Source organism: Zonotrichia albicollis, chromosome 7 (genome assembly GCF_047830755.1).
Source record: "Zonotrichia albicollis isolate bZonAlb1 chromosome 7, bZonAlb1.hap1, whole genome shotgun sequence".
Taxonomy (NCBI): domain Eukaryota; kingdom Metazoa; phylum Chordata; class Aves; order Passeriformes; family Passerellidae; genus Zonotrichia; species Zonotrichia albicollis.
The window spans coordinates 19377088-19396176 of record NC_133825.1 but is presented as its reverse complement, the minus strand read 5'-3'; the positions used below and the strand labels follow the sequence as shown (position 1 = coordinate 19396176).

Sequence of the window (19089 nt, the reverse complement as noted above, 5' to 3'; positions counted from 1 at the left end):
TCTGGATGTTTGCAGAGAGGTGTGTGAAGGCATGGAAAAGGCAGCAAGGGGAAAAAATACAGGAAAACCTGCAGTGGGAGTGCCTTGCACAAGCAGGTGGGAATAGCACAGGAACAGATTGGCTCTGTGGGATTCCACCCAGCTGCCCTCCAGCTCTTCATTCCTAAGGGGAGCTAAACAACAGCCAACCCCTCGCTGCCTTTTCTAGGCTGTGACCTTTCTCCCTGCTCTTCCCAGCCTTCCCCAGCTGTATTTATCACACAAACCTGCTGCTTCCCTGAATTTCCACCCTCACCTGACATCCCCAGCACTTGTGAAAAGGCAAGGTTTGCACAGGTGAGAAGAGAGAACATCAGTCATGTCCTTGAGCCCTACAGAGAACAGCACATGCTGCAGAAAATAATCCACTTATCTGTTCCTGCTTTCTCATTCCTGCCCATTTGTTCTTTTCCTCTCTCTTTTTTTGAGGCACAATTAGATATTTGGAAAAAGCTTTCTTTAGAGCAGGGACTTGCACAGCTCATTATTCTGGCACAAGAATGCCACTGGTTTGTATTAGTCAAGTTTGTATTATTCAAGTTTGTACCTCTTGTTTGGATTTTTCTGTACCATCTGTACTCTTTTAACTCCTCCCCCACAGCACCTTAAAACCACACAACTATTTGTTCTCTCTGCTTCAGACACCACCATAAACTCTTGTCCTCAAGATCAAGGAGAGCTGTGATATCCTATATCTGCATCTGAATGCAAATAAAAACCCATTTAAGTCATGCATAGCAACATGATTTATTTCCTCTGCTTAATTGTGCAAGCCAAGCTTTTGCCCAGAACATTCATAAAAGAAAACAGGTAACAGGAGAAGTGCTGAGGAGTTTAGAGCAGGGGGTCAAGTACATTCCAGATTTTTTTTTTCCTGATTTATTTTAGTGGGAAAAAAATGACTTGTCCTGAACTAAAGCTAAGCTTGGCTTACTGAGTTACCCTTAAAGTCTTACACAGGTCAGAAAGGTTCTTCTAGGCAATAAGAAAATAGTTATCATGAGATCCAGCAGGAATTGGAAGGGAAACTGTGGTGCAAGCTTCAGGCTGCTCTGCATGGGGTAGGACCAACCTGAGAGACTGAATGATGCATTTCCTCTGCATCTCCTTCACATAAATCCCATACCAAAATCCATGCCCTAAAGAGCTGGATTCACTGAGAAAGTGAAACACCTAAAATAGGCTGCAGCTTCCAAGTGAAGAGATTGAAAAAACATCAAAAATGCTCTTACTTTTGACAGTAGCTGTCCGGGTGCAGTTGTAGAGGATGGCTAACTCCCCAAAAACTTTGCCAGGTCCCATGGTGCAGAGCTTCACTCCCTCTTTTGTCACTTCAACCTTCCCATCTGTGAGAAAAAGAAGAGAGAATGACCATTTTAAAAGGGCAATTAAATAATTGCAGACACTTTAAAAGGAAGGCAAATGTCTTTTGAGATTTAACGTCTAAAATTTATTTGATTTCAGGCAAGGTTGGATAGGGCTTGGAGCAGCTTGGGACAGTGGAAGGTGTCCCTGCCCATGGCAGAGGGTGGCACTGGATGGGATTTAAGGTCCCTTCCAATCCAAACCATCCTAGGATTCCATACTGTGAACAAAAAACCACCAGAGCCCTACAATTTCAAAAGGAATTAAATGTATTATGAAGAACACATATATTCAGAAAAAGGTTAAAACCAACTACTGCATGCAGAAACTTTTAATGCTTGAGCATTTTTTAGTGGAGCATTGTCACAGTTGAAATGGCCACAATACACAGAATATCACCAAACAATTTCAGAAAGTTTCACCCCAACCAGAACAACACCTTACCAGGTCAGAAGGCTTCAGGCATCTGCTCACACAGAGTTACACCCCAACACCTCAGAAGGCTGCAAACAACTGCCCTTCCTGTGCTTCAGCCCAGCCTTTTATCCCCTCATGTTGATGCACTGCACCTGTGTGCCCTCTGCTCCTGGGTGATTGGTCAGTGCCCCTGGGCTCATTAACGGCTCATTATCTTTAATATCACTCACCTGTCCTGCACAGCTGCAGCCCATTGGGGATGAGGCTCAGCCCCAGCCCCACAAACTCTGTGCCCACACACCAGCCCAGTTTGCAGGAGGTGCTGGGCACTGCCAGGGCAGCCCGAGCTGTAGGTGGTGGCAGCTTGGGGACACATCCTGCACCATCTGGGATTGCAGGAGGCAGCAGCCCAGCAGGGCCACAGGGCCCTGGACATGAACTCCAGCCCTTTTTCTTGGGAAACAAAACTCACCTCTGACAGCAAAGGTGCAACTTACACAGAGAAAAGTTTCAAGCATCATCACTTAATTGTTCTTCAGCCCAACCTTTTGTCCCCTCATGTTGATGCACTGCTCCTGTGTGCCCTCTGCTCCCTGGGTGATTGGTCAGTGCACCTGGGCACTCCATGGCTCATTAATTTCAATATCACTCACCTGTCCTGCACAGCTGCAGCTCATTAGAATTCACAGAATCTCTGGGTTGGGTCGCAAGAGACCTCCAAGACCATCGAGTCCAACCCAGCCCCAACACCTCAACTAAACCCTGTCACCCAGAGCCACATCCAGTCTGGTTTTAAACACATCCAGGGATGGTGACTCCACCACCTCCCTGGGCAGCCATTCCAGAACTTTATCACCCTTTATGTAAAAAACTTTTTTCTAATATCCAACCTATATTTCCCTTGGCACAGCTTGAGACTGTGGCGTGAGGCTTGGCCACAGCCCCACTCCCAATTCCCACAAACTCTGTGCTTCCAGAGCATCTGCACAGTCCGGACATACAGTACACCAAACTCAGTGTGAACTTTGTTTCACCTTTTAGACTTCCTGGTGAAATTTCCCCCAATTTTTTGTGTTCAGAAAAGAAAAGATTTAGGTCTTTAACACCCCACACAACAGCAGCGGTGAGATGTAATTTTGGTCATTTTCCCCTGAGAAACTCATCCCTGAGAACACTCATCCATGAGTAACAGAACTATCATAGAAAAGAAAATCACTCTGACCCGTGCCTATTATTTATTTCCCATCTCTCCACCCCTTGCCTTTCTGAATATCTGGTTTTATGAGGGGAAATCTCCTTTATCAGCTTACCTGCATCATGCTGGGATGTGTGAGGAAGGGTTAAAATTAAAAATCCATGTTGGATGGAAAGAAAGGACCAACCTGGGAGGTTGGAAGTGACCTATCTTTTAAATAATGGATGGTTTGAAAATTAAAATTTGAAAAACAAGAGCCAGGAGAAGAGAAGGAGGAGGGGACAGACATGAGGGGGTTATTCCCACAAAAAAAAAAAAAAAAAAAAAAAAAAAAAGGAAAAAGAGCAAAGGTTTCAAATCTTAGCAGCCACTAAAAAACTTCCCTTGGTACCCCAAACTGGGAAACAGCTTCAGCAGCTTCAGGGTTCACAGAATGCAATCAGAGAACTGAAACACAGACTCGTTTAGGTCAGAAAAGATGATTATTTATCAAGCTGAAAATGGCTGTTTGGTAAATATTATGGCCTAAAAGTTACCTGGGCTGTGGGAGTGTAAAATGGCAGCAGTGCTTTCTGTGATAGAGAAGCAGAGTTGGGGGAGACTCAAATCTCTTCATTGCAAGTTAATTTTATTACTATTTTTATAAATGTTTGATTCATCTCTTCATATTAAGTATCAATCTAACAAGAAGAACAAAAATAGGTGTTTATCTCAAGAATGAGCAATATCAGCCTTTAGTGGAGCTTCCCACGCTTCAGAGATTCCTAAATCATTTTGAAGAATGTCATTTTTTGTTTAATAGAACTGAGTTTCAGCAGCTTTTTCTGCAAAGACCTCTACAACAAAAACCTGCAAAGGAAATTACTTTACCTGACTTTTGGCTCATGGGTTCCAAAGAAAGATGGGCAATTCTGAGCAGGAATGGGATCACATTATTCCCAAGTGCTGGGGAGCACAAGAAACACATTGCTGATGAAACTTAAATACTTGTTTTAAAAGTAAAGAGAAGATTTCCCAGCACGATATTGCAGGTATTAGCAAGATTAGATAAAACAATGCTCTGTGGTTTGGTAATTAATGTGCTCTTTAATTACAATTTATTATCCTGGAGAAAGCCTCCCATTCCCCTGCTGTGTAACTCAGCAATCTGGAACATTAAACACCTCACCATAAGATGCCCAGACCATGAGAAAAATTCACCTTTTATGGAATTAAAAGTTCAAGGGACTGCTGTAGGATTTTTCCCATTTTCTTTTCCTACCTGGCAGCCTGTACAATGCAGTTTTCCATGGAGCAAACAAATTGTTCTGCTGTATCAGGCAGATAAAGGAACCAAATGGAACACAACACAATATTGATCAATTAATGGAGATACATCTGCAGCTTGCCTTGGCATCTCCACCAGACAAACACTAAATAATGCAAGAGATGCTTCTCTCCAGGCAGGAGAATCAGAAAATATTTCAGTCCAAATATTGAGCGTTATTGAATTCAACATTATATTTAATTTACAGCTTGAGCTGATTTTGGGGGAGCATTAGCTGGCATACAAACAATGCATGTTTCTGTCAGCTGTAAGAAGCTATTCCATAACAATCAGCAATGTGTATGATTTTTCAAACAGAGCATAAAATAAAAATCTCAGTGCCTCCAGTTCCCCAGCTCCAAGGGCTCCAGCCATTCCCTTCCCAGGATGAACATGAGAAGGTGACCAGAATTAAGGGTCAATAAAAGAGATCGATGCCTCCACATTCCACCAGCCAGCTCCCAACAGAAACAGCTCCAAAATTCCCTTTAACCACACACAACTCAAAATATTTTGGGTTCTGCAGACCCCCAAGTCCCAGTTTTTTATCCTTGGATACTCCCAGGGATCCAGGGGCATCCACCGCTGCTCTGGGCAAGCAGAGCTTCACCTCATCCTGTTGCTTTGCAAGATTCCTGGGAGGTTCACTAAAACTTCATGAAATTAAGCTTTTTTTAATGAAAAACCGGTCCTAGGGATTGGAGCTGAACAATGTTTGGGGATATTCCATGAAATCCAAGAGGGAACAGCTTCACAACCCACCAGCCAGCTCCCAACAGAAATAGCTCCAAAATTCCCTTTAACCATGCACAACTCAAAATATTTTAGATTCTGCAGATCCCCAAGTCCCAGTTCTTTGGTTCTTTATCCTTCCAGGGATCCAGGGGCATCCACAGCTGCTCTGACAACCAGAGCTTCACCTCACCCTGTGAGGATTTCTGGGAGGTTCATTAAAACTTCATGAAATTAAGCTTTTCTTATGAAAAACCGGTCCTAGGAGTTGGAGCTGAACGATGCTTGGGGATATTCCATAAAATCCAAGAGGGAACAGCTTCCCTTGCTGCCCTGGTCCCCAGCACACATCCCTTAGGCCTCCCAACCAGAGCCCGGCTTTCCCAAATTAAACCTTGCGTGCTAATTACATTGTAGTTGCCAATTTAATTGTGGAGCAATTAAAGTTTTAATTGCTAAGTGGCTGCCTGAATTCAGAGCCATCCGATGGAGATGTGCTAGGGCTGGTGTTTGTTTGGGAACACAAAACCGATAATGGTCCCCATTCCTCATGAATTATTCATTGAATAATTCACGGGGTTGTGCCCTGGGCACTGGGAATCCTCCCTACTTCACCATGAGGAATATTCCCAATATTAAAACTAAAGACAGGATTTAGGTGTTGTTTTTTTTTTTTTTTTTTTTTTTTGTCACAGGCCTTCTTAAAATAATGGAAGGCGTCCCTGGCCATGGCAAGGGATGGAACAGGATGAGCTTTCAGGTCCCTTCCAACCCAAATCATCCTGGGATTCCGGACTGAGAACAAAAACCAGGCTGACACTGAATAAAATAGGCTTAAACTAGGCTGACACTGAATTTCCTCTTTTGTGGTTCAAATGATCCATGTTTAACTTGGCATTCTGGGAGTTTATTCAGGAATTTACCAGAGCACAGACCCTGGCACAGGTTCTCCATTCCTGGCCAGGTCTTGGATCACCCTGGGATAGTGCACCCTGCTGCACCACTGTCCTAGCTTCAGGAATCATGGAAATAGTTCCTGGAAAATCATCTATGCATGAAAAATCATAGAATGGTTTGGAAGGGACCTTTAAGTTCATCCAGTGCCACCCCTGCCATGGGCAAGGACACCTTCCACTATGCCAGGGTGATCTTTGGACACTTCCAAGGAGGGGGAACCTGTGCTCTGGTAAATTCCTGAATAACTCCCCAGAATGCCAAGTTAAACACAGATCATTTTAACCACAAAAGAGGAAAAACACAGATGAATGAAGCACATAAGAACAAAGCAGGATCAATTTTGTCACCTACAACACCACCAACAAAGCACAAAGGTTTTGTTTGGATGGGGACATTGGGGGTTTTGTCACTCTGTTTCCACCCAATTAAATGTGAAATAACTGGCTTGAAATTAAACTTGAAATCTCTGGCTGAACTGCATCCATGTCCCTCAAATGAATGGAAGGATAGAGTAAATTGCACTCATGTGACTCTCTCAATCAGGAGGATCATTTTTTTCTCCCCAGTAATTAAATGGTCGTTTTCTCTTTCCAGGCACAGGAGAAAACAGATTAAGTTGACCTAAGAACTTGTCAGCCTGAGTGTAATTTATATAATAGACTAAATTTTTGCAATGCATTATCAGCTCTCCCTTTTTCTTCCCCGCACTGAGGAAAGGGCACTTGATGCTTCAAGCCAAAACCTTCCATGACTCCAAAATCCAAATAAATCTGAATTCTAAAGATACAAGAATATCCAGGAGAGTATCTGAGAATCCCAGGTGGATTTTTCTGTACAAAAAAATGTTTCTTCTGTTGTCCAGTAAAGGCTTTAACAGCAGGAATGAGCCAGGGACATTCCTACCTTGTATTTCTCCATACCCAGCAGACACCTGGAAGAGCTAATTCCTTATTTTCAGTTCTCTGTCCCAGCAGTGCCTTTGGAACAGGGATAGGAGCAATAGATTTTAGTATAATTCACATTCCTGGGCCCTCCTCAAGTCCTGGACCCTCAGGAAATAAATAAAAGGCTGGTTCACCCATGAAGGCACTAATTATTCATCACGTTCCTATGCCAGGTTGACAAATACAAGCACTGCTAGTGAAAAATGAGGAATGTAAAAAAGCAGGGTTCAGCAAGAGCTCATGTATTCCTAAGATATAAATTTCATCCCACAACTCCAGAAATGCCAGGAGGGGTGGGAGGAGGATTCCCTCAATTCAGTGTGCAGCATTCATGAATGACTATTCAATATTTGATTTCATCTGTGCCTGTTTCACACTTGGACTGCAGCTTGGTTTGTTGGATGCTATTCAAGCTCTGCTCTGAAAACTGAGGAATGATTGTTTGCAGAAAGTTTTCTTTAGGAAATAGCACTCTGGAGCTGCAGATTTTCCTGAACAAGGCTGAATACATTGCAAAAAATGGCACTTGAGACAAAGCACAAATTACCCTTACAGTGACAAGGATAACTTGTCACTGTAAGGGTACAAGCCCTGACAGGTTTCCCCTTTACTCAAATTCAAGAAAGTTCTGACAGAATAGCTACAAAATCAGTGAGGGAAAAAAATAAATAATGCATATTTTGCCAAATTTCAAGTTGTTTTCCCACTGCAAATACTTGAGAGATGCTTTGAGTGTGGAGAAAATAGCATCTTTCCTTTTCCCTGGGAAAAGCCAAATAAATTCTGATAGCATTTTCTAGACTTATTTGGTTTTAAGCTCCTGCAGCAGCAGTTTAAAGCTCAATCTTTCAGAGCTGTGCAAATTAAGAGGAACTGAACAGGGGCAGCTGGGCAGCCTGGAGACCAATGACCCTGCAGAGCCTCATCCATATCCCATTCCCTAAAACCCTCCAGGGAGCTTTACCCTTGTTGGATAAACCCCAAGAGGAAGGGGAATGGAGCCAGACCTGAATTCTGGCTCTCAATCCTCCGGCTGTGAGTGGGGACAAGCTCCAAGTCCCTTCAGCAAATGCATTTGGAGTTGAACAAACTGATTTTAGCTCCTCTCAAACCCTCTGGGGGTGGCATTCCCAGTGTGATGGAACTGGGGCAGTCACTGGGACAACCTCCATAAAACCAGACCCTGGAAATCCTCTTTTTTTTTTGGGAGGGATTTCCAGTGCCAAATGTGAAAAACGCCAATTACTTGTTTTTAAAATTTTTAAAAGTTTAGTAGTAATAAAATGGTTTAAAAAATAGTAACACAGTTAGAGTAATAATAATTTGGACAATTTGGATTAGGACAATATGAAGCAATAAAAACAAAGAGTTATGGACAGTCCTGGTACCTTTTTCTGGGCAGCACGAGCATGAAAAAGGACCCCTGCTAACAAAGGATTTAACCCTTAAAAGCAACAGCCTGTTGCATATTCATACACCTCATCCATGATGCATAAATTCCATTCAAACACAGAATTCTGTCTGGCCAGTGTCAGCTTCTTCCTCTTAATCCTAACAGCGCCTTTGAGGTAGGAAGAAATTAGTTTCTTCTGATAAGAGGGCAATAAATTCTTTTTCTCTGAAAGATTTGGGTGTCCTGTGGCTGCTATCTCGCTGAGAGCCCTTTCTTCAAAAAAAGTATCCTATATAGCATAGTTTCTATTTTAACAATTTTTATAATCTAAAACTATATTTAACACACTGGTTAAGAGAATTAATACAGCGTTACTTTCTAACACAACACATATAATATTAATTTGAATATTTGCGAAAAGCCAATCATAAAACACATGCATTTTTCGCACAAAGTTTATTTAGAAGAACCTGACACCAGCACAAACCCAAAACCAGGAAGTATTTACCAAGCTGGCCCCACCTCCCTGGCAGGGACCAAAAAAAATGACATCCTAAAACTGCTTTTTAACACTGGCTTTTAAAGAAATCGTTTAGAACCTGATCTTGAAGCCATGAATCAACGTGTACCGTGTCTGCAGCCCGGAGCTGTGACTTCAGTAACACCTCCTGGATTTAAATCAAGGCACACTCCAGAGGAAGGATTACTGGAGATAAGAGCTCAACTCCATCCCAGTTTCCACCCTGGCTGCAGGAGCGTTTTGAAAAAGCAGGAGTGAAAAGAAAGGAGGTGATTGCCAAAATGTGTAACAGCAGCCTGGGGGCAGAGAGGGGCTGGGAGAACTGAGAGCGGCTGAAAAAAGGATAAAGGAACTTCCCCAGGGCTTTAAAGACAGGGACTAAAAGGCAGATGAGAGGAAGGCACCGAGTGAGGCAGCCTGTGGAGATCCCAGAGTCACTGATGTTGGAAAAAACCCTCCAGGATCTTCCAATCCAAGCTGTGCCTGATCCCCACCAAACTGCCAACATTCCCCTTGAAAGGAGAAGTGGAGAGAGCCTAATGAGTTATCCCAAAAAAACCACTCTGCCGGCACAGGGGTGGGCACTCCCAACTATCTCTTCCTGTAACCCACACAAAACTCTGCAGCCAAAGCAAAATAAATGGCTTTTTCCAGGTTCCTCCACTCTGGGAGAATAAAAAATTAGTTTGGATTTTTTTTCTATTAAGATGATGGTGATGATGATGATCATGATGATTGTTACAGACAACTTTTATGGAAAATCCTTTCTTTAGGATTTTTCCTCCTGAGAAGCTGAGATGCCTCAGGAACAAAACGTAAATATTGATTATCTGCTGCTGTGGAATGCAACAGGTGGATCTGTGATTGATCTCATGTGGTTGTTTGGAATTAGTAGCCAATCACAGTCAGCTGGCTCGGACACAGAGCCCGAGCCACAAACCTTTGTTATCATTCTTTCTGCTTCTATTCTTAGCTACCTTTCTGATTAAATCCTTTCTTCTATTCTTTTAGTATAGTTTTAATGTAATATATATCATAAAATAATAAATCAAGCCTTCTGAAACATGGAGTCAGATCCTCATCTCTTCCCTCATCCAAAAACCCCTGTGAACACCGTCACAGATGATGATGATGATAATTTTTTTTTGTTGCAGGTGTGTCACAGTTGAGATGGAGGCAGTACAAAGCAACACACTCCATTTTCAGAAGGCTTCAAACTGGTTTTTTTCCTAGCATGCATGGTTTTTCTACATTCTTACAAAGCTCCTAAGTTTTCACTCCACTCATTGGTCACAAAGTGATCACTGGAATTGACAATTGCAGGTTTCTCTTATTTACCCTTCTTTTTTTCTTGGTTTCTATGTCAATGACCTTGGCAGGAAATTCTTTCAGGGGTAAACATGGATCCTCTTATCAAATTTCTCTCTGGCCCACAGAAATTGCTGCAAAACCTCTTCCACATAGGTGGAATGAACCCACTCCCAAAGGGAGATGCACATCCTCAAAAACCATACAAAACATCAAAAACTAGACACACAGACAAATATTTAACCTGGTTTTCCAAGATCTTTCCAACTATAATACAGATCCCTGCTCAGGGTTATAGAGAGGTGAGCTCCAGAGCTCCAGCACAACCTTGGTTCTTGTGGGACTCACAGATATTTTGTCTGATGTAAGCACCAAGGCACACAGAAAACAGCCTTAAGCTGCCCCAAGGAAGGTTTAAATTGGATTTTGGGAAGTATTTGTTCACAGGAAGGGGCTGCTGGAAGAGGTGGAATCAGCATCCCTGGAACTGGGATGTGCCACCCCAGAAGGAGCACTGATCCCCCACTCTGCCCCTCAGCTGGACAGCTCCCAGAAAATGAACAGCTCTGCCTGATTCATCCTTCAGGAGGCTGAAAAAAGGAAGGAAAGGAAAGTCTGGGATCCTTGGGGAAAGCAACAGAAGGTGTGGTTTGCTCAGCTGGATTTTTGAGGAACTCAAGGAGTTAAGCTTGAACTCAAGAAGATCTGCAAAGAGTGGGAAATGCTCGGAGTTTATCCTCACACACCCTCCCTTATCCCAGTCCTTCTGAAGCCCAGATGTGAGCAAAAAGTGACCAGAGAGAAGGGATGAGTCTCATATTTCCCCTGGATAAAATACTGAAAAGCTCAAATACCCTTCAGGGGACGCCTGTCTAATTTGCCTCACTCTTACCTGGATAAATAAGGAGTTTCAATCTCAAAAGCAAACAAACCCAAATGCAAACTGCATTTCCCCCAAGTATTCTGTGGAAGGACACAGCCTGCCCTGCTGAGCTGCAATAATTGTCCCAAATTTTGGTTCAGCACCTCTTAACCTGGAATGACAGCTCCAATTCCCAGAGTGCAAACTGACCCTTTTGTGAGCAAATCCCTGATTTGTTTCATTTTCACAGCCCTTCTAAGACACTTGGTTAAAATGATCCCCCTTAAAACACTGAGGTGTTCCCTGTGGAATACTCTGAGAAAAGACATTTTGCTCACCTGCCCCAAACAGCTCTTAGATCCTGCCATCCAAATATATTTCCTAGTTGCAAACCTCCTCCCTTACTTTTCAGAGCTCTCATTTTCATTTCTTGGCTTTTCAAAATAACTTGGAAACATTTCAGCATGAGGGAAAACAGCCCCAAGGAAGGTTTAAATTGGATTTTGGGAAGTATTTCTTCACAGGAAGGGTGGTCAGGCATTGGAAGAGGCTGCTGGAAGAGGTGGAATCAGCATCCCTGGAAGTGTTGGAAAGCCATGTGGATGTGGCATTTGGGGACATGGATTAGAGGTGCTTTGGCATGGACTCAGTCTTGGAGGGCTTTTCAAACCTTAATGATTCTATTTCAAAATGTTAACCGAAAAAAAATCCCTACCAAAGACAAAAGTTGGAGCTATAAAGAAATAAATCAGAGGAAGTGAGGAGTCTGTTGTAATTTATCCTTCAATCAAACTGAAAATCACTTTTGATATGTGATTGATAAGTGATACTGGGACATGCAGTCTCATATCAAAGATAACACACCAAACCCAGAGTCTGAGATCCCTAAAAACAGCACAAATTCATTCCCTTCTTTCCCTTTTACCCAGGAGAATCTTGCACTTGAAAGGCAGCAATAAAAGAACAAATATATTTAAAATCCCTGAGACAGCCACTACCTAGAGAAGCTGTAACTCACAGAAATAAAAAATTAATATTGATAAAAATTTGCACACCCATAATATTTGACACTGCTCTGCAGGTGCACAATCCACACATCAATCTGCCTGGAACAAATCCCAGTGCCAAACACTGACAGCTCTGCAAGGAAATCCCACAAAAACTCCTCACCCCAGAGAGTTTGAGAGGAGCTAAAATCAGTTTGTTCAACTCCAAATGCATTTACTGAAGGGACTTGGAGCTTGTCCCCACTCACAGCCGGAGGATTGAGAGCCAGAATTCAGGTCTGGCTCCATTCCCCTTCCTCTTGGGGTTTATCCAACAAGGGAAAAGCTCACTGGAGGGTTTTAGGGAATGGGATATGGATGAGGCTCTGCAGGGTCATTGGTCTCCAGGCTGCCCAGCTGCCCCTGTTCAGTTCCTCTTAATTTGCACAGCTCTGAAAGATTGAGCTTTAAACTGCTGCTGCAGGAGCTTAAACCAAATAAGTCTAGAAAATGCTATCAGAATTTATTTGGCTTTTCCCAGGGAAAAGGAAAAATGCTATTTTCTCCATACTCAAAGCACACCACAATAATTGTGTGGGGCTGGGGGGGGGGTGGGTTTATTTAGCCCAAATGCTCCAATGCCATTGTGAAAAATGCATGTATTTTATGATTGGCTTTTCACAAATATTGAAATGAATATTATATGTGTTATGTTAGAAAGCAATGCTGTATTAATTCTCTTAAGCAGTGTGTTAAATCTAGTTTTAGGTTATAAAAAATGTTAAAATAGAAACTATGCTATGTAAGATGCTTTTTTTAAAGAAAGGACTCGCAGCGAGATAGCAGCCACAGGACATCTAAATGTGTCAGTGAAAAAGAATTTATTGCCCCATTATCAGGAGAAACCAACTTCTTCCCACCTCAAAGGTGCTGTCAGCATTCAGAGGAAGAAGCTGACACTGACCAGACAGAATCCTGTGTTTGAATGGAATTTATGCATCATGGATGAGGTGTAGGAATATGCAACAGGCTGTTGCTGTTAAGGGTTAATCCTATGTTATGTGGGTCCTTCTTCATGCTCATGCTGTCCAGAAAAAGGTACCTGGACCGTCCCTAATTCTTTGCTTTTATTGTCTTATACTGTCATAATACAAATTGTCCAAATTATTATTACTATAATTGCATTAATATTTTGATAACCATTTTATTACTATTAAACTTTTAAAATTTCAAAAACAAGTGATTGGCATTTTTCACAGCCATAATACTTTTTAAAGCCACTGCAGTGATGTTGCACATGCTCACAACTTCTTCTGTGGTAAATAATGTGAGGAGATGGCTAAATCCACCTGAGGGACACCTGAGATTAGGATTTATTTGTGCCTTCCAGCCCACAGGGTTTGACCAAAGCGCCAAACAGATCTGAGTGCTGACTGCAAGTCTACATTTCCCATCCACGTCTCATGTTCTCACAGCACACCTCCTTTCTCCCCCATTTTCCACGTTTTCCTGGTAAATAAACACCTAGGGTGAGGCTGAAGGGGCTGGGCAGGCAGAACTCTCCCTCGGATGCAGCAGAAGATCTGCACTAAATCAATATTTTCACCTGGCACCTGCAATGAGCTCAGCTCTGAGTTACACAGAAGCAGCAGCAGCACTTTGGTGCTTTCACTCCTCGTCCAGGCACGAGGGGTTTGGAATTGCTGGTCAATAAAACTTGGCAGGTTTCTGACAGAAAAGCGTTCCTGACAGAACAGGTGCTGCAGGATTTCACTCTGCTCTTTCTCCCCTGAAGGCAGGATGGGAAGGATTTCTTGAGAAAACAAATCCTTTCTCATTTAACAAAAATAATTCTGCTCTGCTCAGATTCCCAACCACCTTCACAGCACAGTGAAAAACTCTATTTAAGCTTCTCCACTGGGAAAGATGCAGGCAGGGCCCTGAAGAGCTGCTCCCTTTCCCATTTTATCCTGCAGCCTCCCAGGGAGATGGATGCCTGTAATTTCCTTATTTCACCCCAATATTTAGTCCACTTTGCACCTAACTCTGATTTAAGACTTTCCAAGCATCCTGTGGGAAAAGGAAGCACAGTTCAGAGCTATTTCCTTCTAGGAAGAGATGGCAAAATAACATCAGTGGCTCAACCGGAATTTTATTAAAAAATGGATCATAAAGCATCCAGAACAACCAAGAAGAGAAGCAGGAATAGGAGAAAAGTGTCAGCAGCAAACAAAATTGGGAATCCCTGGAGACCCTCACATGCCTGGAGGGTTCAGGCTCCACCACCACATGGAAACAATGACACCTATGAAATAATGATTTCACTGCTCTAAAAGATTCTGCTCCTTTATTGCCCCAATTCCCTCTCTGTTGGTCTCACAAATGATTCTTTGTGTTTTCTTCCAGAGCTTTTCAAAGGCTGCTTCCTTCCACAGAACTCCAAAAATCCAGTTTTCACTGGGAAACAGGGAAAGCATGGGAGACAGGTTGGATTAAACAGAATTGTTCTGCCTTGCCTCTGCTAAAATATGGAGCTGAGTTTTCCTGGAAGCCATGTAGGGTTAACCTCACTGCAAACAGCAGAGAAAGGGAATGGTGGAAGTGGTTGGGAAAACATTGGGAATCAGTAATTTGGAAAAAAATACTTAATGAATTATAAATTAAATAATAAATTAAATCTATATATTTATTATATATAATTTTGTATATTATATAAATTTTATATAATAATTAAATTTATATATAACAATTAAATTTATTATTTATAATAAATTATAGATTAAGTATATCATTTTAATACATAAAATTATTATAATAAATGTAACAATTTAATAAATAAAATTATTTTGTTTTACAAAGTTTGCTGGGTGATCACTGCCTGAGCAAAAAACGCCTTGGAAATACAAGCTCTCATTCCAAATCCAAGGTGACAAATGGGCAAATGACAAGATTGGAAACACCTGGTGATATAAAGGAACGTGATTTCTCTGTCAAATGTGTTTGAAGTCTCCCCTGAAAACACAACAAATTGAGTTTTAATTACTTTTGCATACATCAAGTCTGCACTGAACTTTGAAGTAGCAAAGCTTCACTTCACTCTCTGCTGCTGCAATTTGCACCACTCCAGGTTAATGCAATGTCTGCTCCCTACAAATGTGAAATGCATTCTCTTATGAGCTGCTACTTCATGTTTGCAAATCAGCACGTTGGCTGGGCTCAGAAAATGTGATTTATTACTGTCTGGGACATGAGAGAGCAGCAGGAAGCAGCTCCTGATGATGGAGGGAATACAGAGTGACAAGTCCCATTTGCTCCTGAGCTCTGTCACTGTGGGAAAGGGGGGAAAAAAATCTGATATTGCTCTTTCTGGGAGAGCAGAAAACAAAGCGCCCAGAACTGATCATCTGTCTGCAAACAATTTCTCAGCTCACAGGCAGTGGCTTTGTGTGACAAGGTGCCCTGAAGACCCATTTCCTCAGCAGGCCAGGAAGTTCTGGTAATCCTGGAACAGCAAAAGTGCAAGGGCCAAAGATTAAAGCCAAACTTATCAAGTGCCAGTGCCCTGGCCAACAAAATCAGGGTAGGAGTCTGGAGTTTGGATGGGAAACAGGTCTGGCTGTTTGGGATTATTTTCCCATAGCAAACACCTGTTTTCATGCCCACAGGGCTGGAACACTCCTGCCTCCTCCACTCCCACACTGGCTGCTTCCTGAGAAGCCGAATCCCAAAAATCACACAATCCAACACAGTCCTGGGTTGGAAAGGACCTCAAATCCCATCCAGTGCCACCCCTGCCATGGCAGGGACACCTTCCACTGTCCCAGTGTCCAGCCTGGCCTTGGGCACTGCCAGGGATCCAGGGGCAGCCACAGCTGCTCTGGGCACTCTGTGCCAGGGCCTGCCCACCCTGCCAGGGAACAATCCCTAATTCCCAATATCCCATCCATCCCTGCCCTCTGGCACTGGGAGACATTCCCTGTGTCCTGTCCCTCCATCCCTTGTCCCCAGTCCCTCTCCAGCTCTCCTGGAGCCCCTTTAGGCCCTGGAAGGGCTCTGAGCTCTCCCTGAAGCCTTCTCCTCTCCAGGTGAGCACCCCCAGCCTTTCCCCACAGGAGAGCTGCTCCTCATTCCTGTCTCATTCCTGTCCCATTCCTGCCCCATTCCTGCCCAGCAGGGATTTGTCCCCAGCATGGATGCAAACACTCAAACATAAATATTTTTTATTCCTTTTCTTGTTAAACTTTTCACAGTCTCCACCATCCATTTTTTTAAAGGCATGAAAAGAGGAAGGAGAGGATGAGTATGGCTCATAGAGTGCTGTGGGTGTGGAAATCAGGAGAGCTGCATGAAGTGATCCCTAATTAATCTCTACCAAACCCATCAGGGCTGCAGGGCCTGGGTGAATGCAAACAAGTGTTCAAATCCTGTTCGCAGGAGACTGAAGGCTGGAATTGCAGAAGGGAACAACACTTCAGGAGAAACATCCACAAAGGAGCTGGAAAGGTTACGGATGAGAGCTTCTGAAAAGAAACACAGAACCACCCACAAAGCTCATCTGCTTTGTTTCTTTTTCTCTCTGAGTGCAGAGGGAGATGAGAACAGGAAGACATCAAGTCAAAGAGGGTCCCAACACTGAATTTTCACATGGATTTCTCCTCTGAGGGAGATTATTTACTACTTTTCATTGTATTTTCAAAAACCAACTCTTTCCCAAGAGGACATATTAAGTTCTCTTCCCTTGTGCAGTTTACATAAAGCTTTTTTTTTTTTTCCCTACTCCTCCAAGTGACTGCCTTTTTTCTACAACCTGGAATTGCCCTGACATTTCTGCAGGTTTTTAATATCAAGCACATAATATTCTATTGAACCCTAAAGGACAGTGAAAATGTGCCTTGCACAACACTGCAGAGCCATAAATTCAGGTGATCATTACAGGTGCTTTGTATTTGTCATCAAAAAGCTGCAAAGTCTCTCAAAGAGAAACCCTGTGAGGATACTCCAAACTCAGCCATGGGAGAAAGCTGTCCTCCCCAAAAATCAATTCATCGTGCTCTGGATGAGCAAACCCCTTTCCAAGTCATGGTCTCATGATTGAATATCATCACCTCCTCAACATGATTTACCCCTAGAGATGGAAAATTAAAAACAGCACTATTGTAGTTGATGAGTTGCTGTTCCATCCTTAAGCTTTGGCCTTGGAAAATTTGACTGTAAATGTGAGGAATTTTGAAAGAATTCGAGACAGGACTTCTGAGGTGTTTTAGATTATGAGACTTGTTTTACTTATCTTCTACACAGGCAGGAAGGGTGAGTTCAGCTCGCCTCTTCACCACATGGTACAGAAGGTCACGGGACTCCTAGTAACAAGACCTTTTAAGGATTTATTGACCAATAAAACACTGCTAACAAGGATATTTATGCTTTTGACCCAATTCTTAAATATTTCATCTTATGGACTCATGCTACAGTGTAAGCTTTCTTAACCAATCATGTTATGACACCAAACCCCCAGTACTGCATTCTAAACTCCTTGTCTACCCTTGTAATTACTTTTATTTTTATATCTTGAACTCTAAAACTCTAAACTTTCATGTTTAGAGTTTTAGCTTAACATGTTTCTGCTTGAAACTACAAATCCACATTCTCACTTCTACCACCTAAGTCTGGAAGCCTTTTCCAAGGTCTCAGATCAAATCCTGTGTTTAATTCTGAGCTTTGGCTTCCAGGCCCAAAGTTCTGAGAGCTCCTTGCATGTCAGATTCCAACAGTAAGAAACCTCAAATGAAGTTGAAAAATTTTGCTGGGTTAAACAGGTTATAACGAAGAGTAATCAAGCAGAAACCCTCCTGCCCCAGGGAGGGAGCCCCCAGGCTCTGTGGGCAATCTGCAGCACGACAGAGATGGAATCTGAATGGGCAGAGGTGCATCACACATTTCGCAATTCTCACAAGGAAAGCAGGACAGTGACTCTGTGCCCTGAGCAGGATAAGGGTCTGCATGGCTCCTCTGAGTGGGCAGAGGTGCATCACACATTTCCCAATTCCCACAAGGAAAGCAGGACAGTGACTCTGTGCCCTGAGCAGGATAAGGGTCTGGATAGCTCCTCTGAACGGGCAGAGGTGCATCACACATTTCCCAATTCCCACAGGGAAAGCAGGACAGTGACTCCGTGCCCTGAGCAGGATAAGGGTCTGGATAGCTCCTGCTCCCACGTTCTGGCTGTCACTAAGGACAGGAGCTGCAGGCAGGGAGCTCCTTGTGCTGCCAGGTCTGAGCCGAGCCAGCCACGTCCTGCTGAGCCATTAACGAGGAGACAGAGCTGGCTGACAGCACAAACCTGCTCTCAGCTGCTCCTCCAGCCTCCCTCAGTCCCCTCTGACCTTCCCCACAGCCACCACAGGGAAATGTGTGGCACCAGCACCTCAGGGACCGAGGCATTTGCAGCTGCTAAAATCCACCTGCCTGACTGGCACTTGTCAGGGGACCTGGGGGTCCACCTGAGCCTGGAGCAGCTGTCCCAAGGATGCTGCCTGCCCACCTGCCTCTGAGGAAGGGGGACATCACCAAGGCATTGTTCCTCAGCAGATAATCCATCCCAGGGATCAGGATTAAGGAAAGGATCACCTGGAGAATGCTCTAACAGGGCACAGATCCCATAAACCTCTGATGTCCCACAGGGAGGACATGTTCCTTGTGTTGCTCAGCAGGCACTGTGCCAACAGCAGAAAGCACCAGGATTCTTCTCTCTCATCCCTCATGGACAGCAAAAGATGGCTGTGACAACAGATATAAAATGTACGCAAAGTCTGGGATTAAGCACCAAAGATTTAGGCCCAGTCTATCCAAAAGACAAGCTGCTTTCTTGTGTTAACACCCACTTTCACTGGGAGGAGAGAAAAAAATCCCATCCAACAGGCACTTTAGGAACTCAAAAGTACAACCTCATATATTTGAGGGCTTCACAATTAAAGAAATGGAAGATAGTTCTTCCTGTCAGCAGTTTGCCAGCCTGCCTGCTGGATTTAGATTTCTATTTTGAGAGGAAACATTACTTTGGATACCTTG

General features: G+C 43.2%; 1 protein-coding gene across 4 annotated transcripts in view; it reads right to left on the bottom strand.

Moving 5' to 3' along the window:
• PRKG1 (protein kinase cGMP-dependent 1) overlaps positions 1–19089 on the bottom strand; it is a 368158-nt gene that overhangs the window by 194711 nt on the left and 154358 nt on the right. For all 4 annotated transcript variants that reach the window (XM_074544544.1, XM_074544546.1, XM_074544545.1 and 1 more), the window contains exon 3: positions 1272–1385. In XM_074544544.1, the coding sequence (XP_074400645.1) occupies positions 1272–1385 (114 nt within the window). The remainder of the gene's footprint in view (positions 1–1271; positions 1386–19089) is intronic.